Source organism: Schistocerca piceifrons, chromosome 3 (assembly GCF_021461385.2).
Source record: "Schistocerca piceifrons isolate TAMUIC-IGC-003096 chromosome 3, iqSchPice1.1, whole genome shotgun sequence".
Classification (NCBI taxonomy): domain Eukaryota; kingdom Metazoa; phylum Arthropoda; class Insecta; order Orthoptera; family Acrididae; genus Schistocerca; species Schistocerca piceifrons.
In genome coordinates, this window is record NC_060140.1 from 792,377,567 (window position 1) to 792,390,914 (window position 13,348).

Here is a 13,348-nt window from a genome sequence, read left to right on the forward strand (position 1 = left end):
ACACCGCGCGAAAATAATGATCTTCTGCGCAAAACGCACAACACCCTTCCTGAAGGTTGTATTGTGGACACTTTTTGTTATGTAAATTCAAGGCGGCTGTCAATTAAAGGCATCCCAAAACGTATCACGATCTTCGCGAAATATGTTAACCTAAAACGCAAATTAAAATAGGCTTATCAAAGCCTGCTTCTTGATTTAAAGTTATTTTGTGCTTAACCAAACCAGATCAGTGCAAATAATTTTTGTCCATTTTGGGGCCACAGCCACGAATTTATGCAAATATACACTATGTTATCAAATGAATCTGGACATCTGGCTGAAAATGACTTAAAACTTTATGACGCCCTCCATCGGTAATGCTGAAATTAAATACGGTGTTGGCCTACCCTTAGCCTTGATGACAGCTTCCACTCTCGCAAGCATACGTTCAGTCAAGTGCTGGAAGGTTTCTTGGTGAATGGCAGCCCATTCTTCACGGAGTGCTGCACTGGGGAGTGGTATCGATGTCGGTCGGTGAGGTCTGGCACGGCGTCGACGTACCGAAACATCCCAGAGGTGTTCTATAGGATTCAAGTCGGGACTCTGTGCAAGCCAGTCCATTACAGGACTGTTATCGTCGTGTAACCAATACGCCACAGACCGTGCATTACGATCAGGTTCTCGATCGTGTTGAAAGCTGCAAATGTTGTCCGATTTGTTCTTCAACAGTGGGAAGCAAAGCGGTGCTTAAAACATCAATGTAGGCCTGTGCTGTGATAGTGACATGCAAAACAACAAGGGCTGCTAACCCCTCCATGACAAACACGACCACACCATAACACCAACGCCTGAGAATTTTACTGTCGCCACTACACACGATGGCAGATGATGTTCACCGGGCATTCGCCATACCCACACCCTGCCAATGGATCACCACATTACGTAACGTGATTCGCCACTCCACACAACGTTTTTCCACTGTTCAATCGTCCAACGTTTAGCTCATTGCACCAAGCGAGGCGTCGTTTGGCGTTTACTGGCGTGATGTGTGGCTTATGAGCAGCAGCTCGACCATGAAATCCAAGTTTTCTCACCTCCCCCCTAACAGTCATTGTACTTGCAGTGGATCCTGATGCAGTTTGGAATTCCTTTGTGACGGTCTAAACAGATGTTTGCCAAGCAGTTCTAAGCGCTTCAGTCTGGAGCCGCGCTGCTGCTACGGTCGCAGGTTGGAATCCTGCCTCGGACTTGGCTGTGTGTGATGTCCTTAGGTTAGTTAGGTTTAAGTAGTTCTAAGTCTAGGGGACTGGTGACCTCAGATGTTAAGTCCCATCGTGCGTAGAGCCATTTGAACCATTTTGAATAGATGTTTGCCTATTACACATTACGACCCTCTTCAACTTTCGGCGGTCTCTGTCAGTCAACAGACGAAGTTGGCCTGTACGCTTTTGTGCTGTACGTGTCCCTTCACTTCTCCATTTTACTATCACATCGGAAAAAATGGGCGTAGGGATGTTTAGGAGCGTGGATATCTCGCGTACAGACGTATGACACAAGCGACACCCAATATCTGACCACATTCGAAGTCTGTGAGTTCCGCAGAGCGCCCCATTCTGCTCTCTCACGATGTCTGATGACTACTAAGTTCTCTGATATGGAGAACCTGGTAGTAGGTGGCAGCACAATGCACCTAATATGATAAACGTATGTTTTGGGGGTGTCCTGATACTTTTGATCTCATAGTGTAGATCCGTTTTTCGTCTTGGGTGTTTCAAAATATTTATCATTGCTGATTTCGGCTGTTTTCCATGTTGAAGTGCGGTCTTCTGTACCCGCAAATATATATTTGTGACCATTTGTGGGCATACACAAATGTACTGAGCAAACATTGGGTAAGGTGAAGTGCCATACAAACAACTGACCTCTTGTCAAGGTCTGGGATCCATAAAATCAGCCGTTACGGACGCCAGAAATTTCACGTAGATCAGACGGGATGTACTGTCAACACTAGATTTAAACAGCATTCAACCTTGAATGAATAATAATTCCACAGTGGCAACATATTTGAAAGATACCACCCAAATTATTTCAAAGGCCAGAAAAACCTACAAACATTACATAAAAAAGATGGGGTTACGGATACACCCGAGAAAATTGAAATAAACACAAATGCTAAAAGAGGACTGGAGAGTATGTTGAACGAAAAAAGGGTTACATAGCACCATGTTTTTACTGAATTTTAGCCGAATATTTGGTGAAATGGAACGGCTTAAAAGTTACAAACTGCGACAGTTGGAAGTGATAGCTCGTAATACTTCGTCTCAGGGATGATAATGTGATACCAATTCTTGCTGCTTTAAATAAAAGTAAAATAACAGATTGTGACTGACGCACTAATTAGATTTAAAATAATGTTATGTTGTTCGTAGATGCGGTGAATCTAAATAATATAGTCCAACTGCAGGCCGTTAAGTTTTTTCATAAAGTTTGTTGTTCTTAATATCACACAAAATTTCGTAGGCTGGTGGTAAACTCTGTGTAATTAAGTGAATTCATTTTTGCTTGAACCCCCAAATACTGGTCGACGGACACACGAAGTCGAACTCCACAAAAAATGGTAGGCAGGTTGACACTTTAAGTGCCAATTAGTGACGAAAATCATCAAAGTCGGTACTCGCAAAATGAGTTACAATCAGACTCAGTGCAGAGATGTCGAAATACAAAGTGGCTTCCCACCAAAAATATAAGTTCTACTTAACAACCAGCAGAAATGAAACAGTCCCACTAAACTGCCGCCAAAAATTTCAGGGTGTCACAACTGACGACGTGACAATTTCTGTCACCTAGAAACATGCGGTCAGATCACTAGCCAGCATAGAACAGGTCTTGTCTGTACCGGTTCATCCCGAACATTGCAAAAGACTGGTATGATACCGGTCTCCATGCTACTCTATCCTTTGCAAGCCTCTTCATTCCAGAATGACTACGGCAACTTATATCCTTCTGAATCTGCTTACTGTGTTCATCCCTTGGTCTCCCTCTACGATTCTTATCCTCTCTCCTCCCCCCCCCCCCTCCACCTCACATCCGTCCAATACTAAATTGGTGACCCCTTGCCTGCCCTACCAATCGATTCTTTCTTCTAGTCGGATTGTGTCACAAATTTCTTTTCTCGTCAGTTCTATTCAATGTCTCCTTATAAGTCACATGATCTACCCAACCAGTCTTCAGCATGCTTCTGTAGCACGTCTTTTCTTGTCTAAACTGTTTATCGTCAATGGTTTGTCTCCATACATGTTATATTCCGTACAAACACATTCAGGAAAGAATTCCTAACACTTAAACCTGTATCTGATGTTAACAGGTTTCTCTTCTTCAGAAACGCTTTTCTTGCCTTTTTCTTAAGGATGGGGCCCCTCCACGACCACACCGACGTGGTGACCAAACCAAAAGTTCTACTGTCACCGTCGTATAACATGTTAGTTTTCGAATCAAGAGTCACAGGATGCGGGCTGTGATCTTGTCCATGCGTCTGGGTGGGATTACTCATTGACATGGTCCATCAGGAGATAGAAAGTGGACGAAAGCGGTCGAAGGGTAGCGGTTTGTAAGGGCAGAGGGAAAAAAGTGTCAAGGCAAACGCCAAGGGAAAAAAACCTCTGCGACAGTAGGCTTGCTAGCTGCGACAGTGCATGTAAGGTATGGTTATGTTAGTGCGAGGTATCGTGCATCGTTACCTTTGCCGTTGCGGGTGCTCGTTGTAGATGATTCAGTTCGGGCACTGCAGCTGGCTCCTGAAAATTCTACTGGGCCTGCTGCAGCTGCTGCGTCCCTGTAACAGTCTGAGGTCGTCATACATTAGTGGGCGATCGGTCGTAGATCAGCTCACAGTGTAGGGGTTGTGTGTGGCTGGTTTGCGTGTTGTGTACAGTACGGCTTCCCTGCGATTGCCTGTCTTTCGACGAGTCGAGCATCTGGGGTTACCAGTAGTAACTGTGTTGCAGGGGCTCGCCTGTGCTGTCATCTTTGCAGAATTATGGGGTACTGGTTGATGTGCTTGCGTGTTTTCGTTGCCCATATTCTGCAATTCTGCGTACTGACATGTCCTTGGAGATGGAAATGGGTTTCGTCTGTCCACAGAACGTTCAACGGCCATTCATTGTCCCTTTCATGCCAGCATTTCAGGGCGAACGTTCCTCTCGCTGGCAGGTCAGCAAGAAGCAACTGCTGAACCTGGGTGATTTGTATGAATAGCATCGCAGGACTTTCGTCGGATTTTATGCACCGTGCTCGCAGGCATGTCCAACGTTCGAGCAGTTCCACGTGCATTGCATGGGTTGCATATCACCACTCTCCCCTTCTGCAGTGCTGTAGCCACACCTTCAACAGACGTCGGATCAACTGCTTTCCTCCCTCTGCTACAATGCACTCCAAAAGAAGCTATCTCTTCGAACTTTGTAATCATTTTCTTCAGATCATTGGCAGATGTCGGACCAGTGCCTTTTTTGATATCCTTGAGTGTCGGGAACTTCTATAGGGTTACTGGCCCACAGTCATTCTTCTTGTAAAAGAAATTTACCGGCAGCGCGCTATACTCATGGAGACAGTCACGTTGGGCGTCTCGGACGCAAACTGAGGAACAGCCGAGTGCCGCGCGTCTGTTGGTGTGCATATTCTGATACTTACAGGGCCATCTATTGGTCAAATTTTTCTTCTTTTTTTTTCATGACGAGTTTAAAATGTTGTTCAACTTTCACATCTTTCTGAGCAATGGTTCTCTTTCTACAGCGCTTTGAAACTGGGTCTTTAATTATGGACGCCCTGTATAATACACTACTGGCCATTAAAATTGGTACACCAAGAAGAAATGCAGATGATACAAGGGTATTCAATGGACAAATATATTATACTAGAACTGACATGTGATTACATTTTCATGCAATTTGGGTGCATAGATCCTGAGAAATCAGTACCCAGAACAACCACCTCTGGCCGTAATAACGGCCTTGATACGCCTGGGCATTGAGTCAAACAGAGTTTGGATGGCGTGTACAGGTACAGCTGCCCATGCAGCTTCAACCCGATACCACAGTTCATCAAGAGTAGTGACTGGCGTATTGTGACGAGCCAGTTGCTCAGCCACCATTGACCAGACGTTTTCAATTGGTGAGAGATCTGGAAAATGTGCCGGCCAGGACAGCAGTCGAACATTTTCTGTATCCAGAAAGGAACGTGCAGGACCTGCAACATGCGGTCGTGCATTATCTTGCTGAAATGTAGGGTTTCACAGCGAAGCCACGGGTCGTAACACATCTGAAATGTAACGTCTACTGTCCAAAGTGCCGTCAATGCCAACAAGAGGTGACCGAGACGTGTAACCAATGGCACCGCATACCATCAAGCCGGGTGATACGCTAGTATGGCGATGACGAATACACGCTTCCAATGTGGGTTCACCGCGATGTCGCCAAACACCGATGCGACCATCATGATGCTGTAAACAGAACGCGGATTCATCCGAAAAAATGACGTTTTGCCATTCGTGCACCCAGGTTCGTCGTTCAGTACACCATCGCAGGCGCTCCTGCCTGTGATGCACCGTCAAGGGTAACCGCAGCGATTGTCTCCGAGCTGATAGTCCGTGCTGCTGCAAACGTCGTCAAACTGTTCGTGCAGATGGTTGTCGTCTTGCAAACGTCTGTTGACTCAGGAATCAAGACGTGGCTGCACGATCCGTTACAGCCATGCGGATAAAATGCCTGTCATCTCGACTGCTAGTGATACGAGGCCGTTGGGATCCAGCACGGCGTTCCGTATTACCCTCCTGAACCCACAGATTTCATATTCTGCTAACAGTCATTGGATCTCGACCAACGCGAGCAGCAATGTCGCGATACGATAAACCGTAATCGCGATAGGCTACAATCCGACCTTTATCAAAGTCGAAAACGTGATGGTACGCATTTCTCCTCCTTACACGAAGCATAACAACTACGTTTCACCAGGCAACGCCGGTCAACTGCTGTTTGTGTATGAGAAATCGATTGGAAACTTTCCTTATGTCAGCACGTTGTAGGTGTCGCTACCGGCGCCAACCTTGTGTGAATGCTCTGAAAAGCTAATGATTGACATATCACAGCATCTTCTTCCTGTCGGTTAAATTTTGTGTCTGTAGCACGTCATCTTCATGGTGTAGCAATTTTAATGACCAGTAGTGTAATTTATACTGTACGTTGGTGAACGTGAACAATATCTTTCTAAAACTTCCTGGCAGATTTCGCAGATTGTGTGCCGGACCGAGACTCTAACTCAGTACCTTTTGCATTTCGCGGGCAAATGATCTACCAACTGTGCTATCCAAGTAAGACTCTCGACCCCTCCTCAGCGATTTACTTCTGCCAGTACACACAGTTTTAAACTGCAAGGAAGTTTCTTATCAGCGCACCCTCTGCTGCAGAGTGAAAATTTCATTCTGTAATATAAATTTACCCTTTGTGCCTACCTCAGGGTGGCACCACCGTCATATGCGGAGCGTTCAGATCATACAATAGCACATTCTGGTCCCTAGGCTCGCTGCTGCGGCCCTCCACGCCGCCTTCGCCCGCTGCCGTGCCCACCAGAGACGTCACAAACCCGCTCGACTGAGTTCACATATAACAAGTCGTGCCCAAACAGTCTGAAATAATGTATATACGTATTATTATACACCAACTTAAAACCTCGTTCAGCTTATAAAAGTTTCAAATTTCAGCGCTTGAAAATGTTTGTTTTTAATGTTTTGACTTCATTTTATAGAACGACTTACCATATGACTTGACGTCTGCGAAGAGAAATTTATTCTGCAAAGAATTGCTAGATCTGTGGCTCAGCGACTTCTCCACTACCTCCGTTTTTCCAAAATTGCTAATCATGCGAGGTATCCTAATCCCGCAAGGTATCCAAGAGAACTTCCGCGTAATTTGGAAAGTAGGAGAGAGGTACTAACGAAAGTGAAACTCAGTCGGTAATAGCAATGCCTACGAAAGACAGGGTTGTCTATTCGAATCTCAAATGTTCAAATGTGTGTGAATTTATGAGGAACTAAACTGCTTAGGTTAGCGATCCCTATACTTACACGCTACTTAAACTAACTTACGCTAAGAACAACACACACACCCATGCCCGAGGGAGGACTCGAACCTCAGGTGATCTCCCTCTACCAGTGACATTGCGCCTCTAACCATGCGGCCACTCCGCGCGGGGATTCGAATCTCAATTCGGCACCCAGTTTAAATCTGTTACGAGGTTCGAAAACAACTCACACTCCGCTGCAGAGAGAAAAATTCATGCTTTTTTAGACACGTTCAGTGCTTTACTAAGAACTTGATTACCATAATTATTATATGCTTAAGCATAAATAGTTTGTTCTGAATTCAGATACCTAGTGTTCTTTACAAGCATTTTATATTCTCAGCTAACCCACAGTGCTGTTACGGAATTCTGCATGTCTGAATTTAAACAAGATATTTATAACCAAGCAAATTAATGTTATAAAAAATATTTCCTTTGGAGATCACTGAATATGCCTAATACCAGTATGTCAAAAGTCTTTAGTTGCAAACAAAAATGAAATTAAGTTGCAGATTTCAGGAGATAGTTAATCTGATGCATATTGGAACAGCAACTGAGGAAGAATGCCTCCGAATTTTAACAACAGAAACATATTCAGTTTACGACATTACATATTTCGTCATATCTGTTACTTTTGTCCTTATAATTGTAAAATTTCTTTAGTTGTTTATCAGCATCAGCATTACAAATCAACTGCACATTGATTTTATCACTGAGTGTTCGTTCTGTATTGTTTTCACAGATCATCAAGTTGAAAGTGAGCGATAATTATGTAATGAATATGCTGTTTTTAATACTAAGCTGTTTCAAATGGCTCGATATCTTTCACGCCCGAAGGTAAAATCTTCTAGGTTGTTAGGCCGCATCAAATCCCTCTTCAATTTCTTCTCTACAATCGTCAGTCAAGAAGATATTACCATCGATGACAACGATCACGGAAGCCTCCAGAAGTAGAGCTTTCGTATCAGTTTACTTTCATATAGTAGCTGTTATGTGTAATGGATAAATTTTTGTAATTTTTGTGCTAGTACCCTCAAACAGAATTTTTAGATTAGTCATACTTCAATCTGGGTTGAACGCATGATCTTTTCAGAAATTTTTAAATCCAGTCTTTTTTATTCTTCGAAATTGTAGTTCTACAAGCTGCAAATTTTCTTAGTAAAATAAAGTGTAACTTTATTTGTGTACTAATTGGCAATACATGAAGTTTAACGTATTTTCCTTTGTTGCAGGTAAGTTTCGGCTGCCCTGAGTATTCTAAGAGTAAGTAGATACGCTGTAGATATACTGTTTTGAATTTTTGTTCGAAAACAATTGTGGACGTTGGGCAGCGCTGCTCTACATCAGTATATAGGAGTGAACCTTTCGCCAATGGCGCGTTTTGAAGACCGATGCGGTCAGAAAGAAAGTTCGAAGCATGATTTGTACTATTTTGGGCAAAGATGATTGTGCCCCAGTAACAATGGAATCCATTCGCGTATAGCTGACGTGTCTGTAGTATGTGTAGGGGTCTGCCAGTACGACGTTCAGCTGTCAAGAATGTTGGCGAACGAATGAATGTTCACAACTGACAATAAATTAAATTCACCCTTCTGTCCTATTGCTTAAAAGTCTCTGTTTCTTCTGTAATGACAGCTTAAAGTTTTGATTAAAGTGGAAAAATCTCGATTGGAAAATAAAATACATCTTTGGAAGGGTTAGGCTTTTTGTGACTTTCCTTCACCGATGAAGTGTGCTGCAGCGTCATCACACATTTTACTTTCTTTGATGCTGACTTACAGTTTAGCGCTGTTATTCGTTCTTGCTATGAAGACTAACATCAACTTTTTAGTCTCTTAAAACTATGCTTGTATATATTTTATAAATGATCCCTGTTGAAGAGCAGCAATTCTATCGTTGGAATTGTAGTAAGTAAATAAGTGAAAAAAAAAACAGACAAGCACAGTAAATATCTGAGGCATACAGTACTGTAACAGTACAGTAAATTACACCAACCCAGACAAGCACAGTAAATATTTCAGGCATATAGTAAGGTAATAGTACAGTAAATTACAACAGTCATTAGGAAGACCATCTCGCTACAGGATGTCTACACGAGAACTTGTTTTCAGAAAAACAGGTGGTGCGAATCGTAAGTCAGCAAATATGGCGTAAATAGCATCACAGAGCTGTTGTTCTCTAGAAACGACTGTCATTTCATCCTGGGGAGCTCACCGCAAGTACAGACGCATTTGATCTGTGCAAGAACCGGCCGGCGCTCTCGTAAACACAAAAATAGCACCGCATCTCTCGCAAGAGACAGCGAAATGAGAGAAAGAAAAATAAATAATGAGCCCACTGTAAACTCATTTTCTCCTGCAGGAAGAGAGGGAAGGGATGCAAATGTCGTCCGTACTTGGCGCGGTGCGTGCAGAGCGACACTCAAACACCAAAATAGTTAGGGGGTGTGCGGGGGTGGAGTGAACGACAAAGCTGATGGTCGCGGTCTGCAGCCTCGCTCTAAATTAGCACAGCGATGCTACGTTAAGAGCGTAAGAACGTGTGGCGGGATGTTTGCGTCCCATGTCATCTGCTTTAATGAGTAATCCTGCGGGAGAGTATCTTCAAAAAGTCCTCCCACTTGCTAGTTTCATTATCAACGAATAGACACAACAGTAATTCTGTGGATGATGTCATAAAAGCGTCTTCGCGTTGTAGCATCCATCGTGCAAAAGTCGCGAAAAGTAGTTTAGCGTTAGGTACTTTGAATACAGTTTTACGATTCTGAATGAAAAAAGGAAGATTAGATATAACGTGCCGTCGACATCGAGGTCATTGCTCGGATTGTGTCAAGGATGGGTAAGGTAATCGGCCGTGCACTTTCGAAGGAACCATCCCGGCATTTACCTGGGGTGATTTAGGAAAATCACGGAAAATCTAAATCTGGATGGACGGACGTGGGTGTGAACTGTCGCCCTCCCGAATGCGAGTCTGTCAGCAGCTGCGCCACCTCGCTCGGTATCATGAATTCTGATCAGCTCCCCTTGTGCCTCCACGAGATCTACCACGCAGCAAATAATGGGTCTCCAACTGAAGTGTTGCTTGACCTCTGGAAGGTATTTGAAACAGTTCTGCACCGTCATCAAATTAACAAGATATGAGTTTATGGAATATCGGACCAGCTTCCTAGCAGTCAGAACTCTACTCGTCGTTCTTAATGGGACGAATTAGTCAGACGTACGAATATTATGGTTCTATCCCAAGGGAGTGTTACGGGACCATTAACGTACTCCTTATCAATACACGGTAACCTTTCAATTTGTACAGATAAATTGCAAACGAAAATCGCTCTTCTATTTTTTTTTTCGTTACCGGTTTTGTCACTTACCTTTGCAAATGACCTGTGACCGGAACTCGCAGCAGTGCGGGTGCACAGAGGACAGAACAGCAGCCGCCGGATGACCACATGGTTCGTGCTAACAATACGCGGCGATTTCTTATAGGGCAAATTAGGCCACATTCACTCCGCTGATTTCGCTAATTAGCATTTCCAGTCCAGTCTATAGTAAGTACGGTGCATCCGAAGTTAAGGTTCTTTTGCTTGGTTAACTACTGAAACATGTTGTAAGCGATGTGCTTCATTTAGACAAAGCAACTTCATGAATTATTTATAATTTGATTATTTGACGTATGTATTAAAGTTGAACTAAATAAGCCCTCGGTCACATTTTTTAGTCTTTCTGACCACGTTTCAACACTTCTATGAGTGCCTTCATCAGAAATTTAATATTTAAAGTGGCCTATAACATAAGTATAAATTTATGGGAAAAACGTTTTTATATGAAAGTGTAAGTACTGACTAACAGTACAAAAAAGAGGCAGTATTTACATGTCACGTATAAAATAAATATCAAGCCAGAAAGGCTTTAGACACAAATTTTTTAAAAAGAATACATGAAAAGCGAGCTACTGTGGGCTGCCCAAATCTATAAAACCAAATGTAACTACAGACTGAGGCGCCCGCGTTAACAAGCGCGAACAGATGAAAATTAAACATTAAACCAAGCGTGCCACAGTGACTCACGAATCCTGTACTCTTAGTCACACCAATGTACCACGCTTTTGCGTTTAGTGAAGAGTACATCTTTTCATTGCTGTATTTGAAGAGCCAGTGCAGGTATTTTTCACAAGGTTGGTATTTTTGCGGGGATCTAACTGTGTATTACTTCAGTCCCAACGGACAGATTTTCCTCATAACATAACTGCATCATCAGGGAATCATCGGTAGCAATTATCCGTTAAGTGCTAAATGTACAGTGTGTACAAAATGAAACTTTCCCGAAAAATGTTTACAATGATGTTTTCTGGTGCTCGAACACTTTTCCAGTACTTACGGTTTTAGTTCGCTACTGCGTCCATTTCGCGCCATTTTACCCCTAAGTTTTGGTGATTGCAGATTTTGACGGAGTTTTTGTCGAAACACTAGCAGTCTTGGTGAAAACTGTTTCGCATACGTTTTCCACGAACTGTGCTTCGCGTAACACTCGACAATGAACACCCGCTGAGCATATTGTGTACTGCATTCAACTGGTCTCTTAACACATTGAAACGTCCCCTTAGAAAAATTTGTGAATTACTGTGCTGATAAACCTCTACGTTATTTGATTTTCAAACAGCTGAGCAAAACTGAACGTACTCATATATTACTCTCTTTACTTGTTCTGATCAACCCTAAACTGAGACACAATATTTTTAGCGCAACGCAATCTGACTTTCAATAGTCTCTAGAAAAGAATGGCACTGACTACCTATACCTTTCATGAATGACTTACCTCACAAAAATCTTCGTTACTCGAACTACTGGAATACAGCGTGCGCCAATACTGCCAGCTGAATGAAAGATTCTAACTACTGAAGGCACTAACTACTGATAGGCATAGTTAGCAAATGAAAGATTTTGATAGAGAACAAACAATGTATTTACCTTAATAATATTCAAAAGTCATCATATAAATATATCAGTTCACGATATCCAGTATTACAAATTTACTCTTTCTGATGGACACACGTCCAGATCGTCCGCTCTCAAAATTCTGCCATCTCTCTCCCCACATCCACCACTGCTGGCGGCTCACCTGCAACTGCGCAACGCTACGCGCTGTTCACATACAGCTGCCCAACACTACAATAGCGAATATTCCAACAATGCAAACCAGCCACAGACTGCACACAGCACAGCCAGTGATTTTCATATAGAGCGCTACGTGGCGTTACCAAGAGAAAAACCTAAACAGTCTGCTTACAACATCTGCTCATCTCACTCATTCAAACGTAATGACACACCGAAATACTCGGGACAGCATGAGCAGACATTTAACAGCAGCCGACTGGTGCATCGAAATCACGGTTTACAGTACTTTCTGTGATGGGCAGTTTTCCCGTTCATCAACAACGGTCAGTTTGGAGCCAGCCCCGTAAATATTTTCCGGACCAGTCTTATTTTACGCACCGCGTACAACATGAGCAGGAGAGATCCATTTACAACCCCTGGATCGTGATGTTTACGCGCTTTGCGCAATCCCAGCAGAGGAGTAAACAAAACGGCGCGCACGTATTTGCTCTGCCCTCCACCGTGCCTTGAGTTGCGCCCAGTCCGGATTTCCTGATTTACAACAGAACTCTGCAGGGTCGCCTCCCTCGTCTGCCCAAAAACGCACGACGCTGGGGGGGCCACGTACGCACACACACACAGGGGGCGCGCCGCGTCCAGAGGGTGAGCAACTTTGCGCTCTCCGCCCTTCGCCCGCGACCCTTCCCCTATCCCTCGCGGTCCCTGAGTCACGCACTACCAGGAAATTTGTGGATCGGCGCTCTCCCCACGGCTATGGCTTCTCCAGGCACAGTCCATGCTGCCAGGAAATGAACTTGCAGCCTGTCCGAACCAAAAGGTGGCAGACCTGCTTTGTTTCTCGACTCTTCGAAGCATTCCCTATCATTATTTCTAGCTGACTACTCCATTACACATTCACCCCAATCTTGTAAGACGAATTAAATCTGTCTGTGGTGTAGAAACAAACTTACCGTATTTACAAGTTTTTAAAAATATGCAGAGTACCCGAAGACAGTGTTCCGTTATTGCTGAACGGGTTACCTTAAAGCGCTTGGTCAGTTCATTCGTTTTTCCAGTGTCGAGCCTCATCTATGAGCCAAACAGTGGCGCCCACAGCTCGTCTGACGTGGCCTGCCATCTAGCGGCTGCCTGTCCACCTGCTGGTCGCAT

General features: G+C 43.7%; 1 protein-coding gene across 1 annotated transcript in view; it reads left to right on the forward strand.

Moving 5' to 3' along the window:
• Positions 1-13,348, forward strand: part of LOC124789070 (kazrin) — a 1,028,805-nt gene that overhangs the window by 216,519 nt on the left and 798,938 nt on the right. Inside the window, exon 3 of the mRNA XM_047256362.1 lies at positions 8,322-8,352. Coding sequence (XP_047112318.1) covers positions 8,322-8,352 — 31 coding nt within the window. The remainder of the gene's footprint in view (positions 1-8,321; positions 8,353-13,348) is intronic.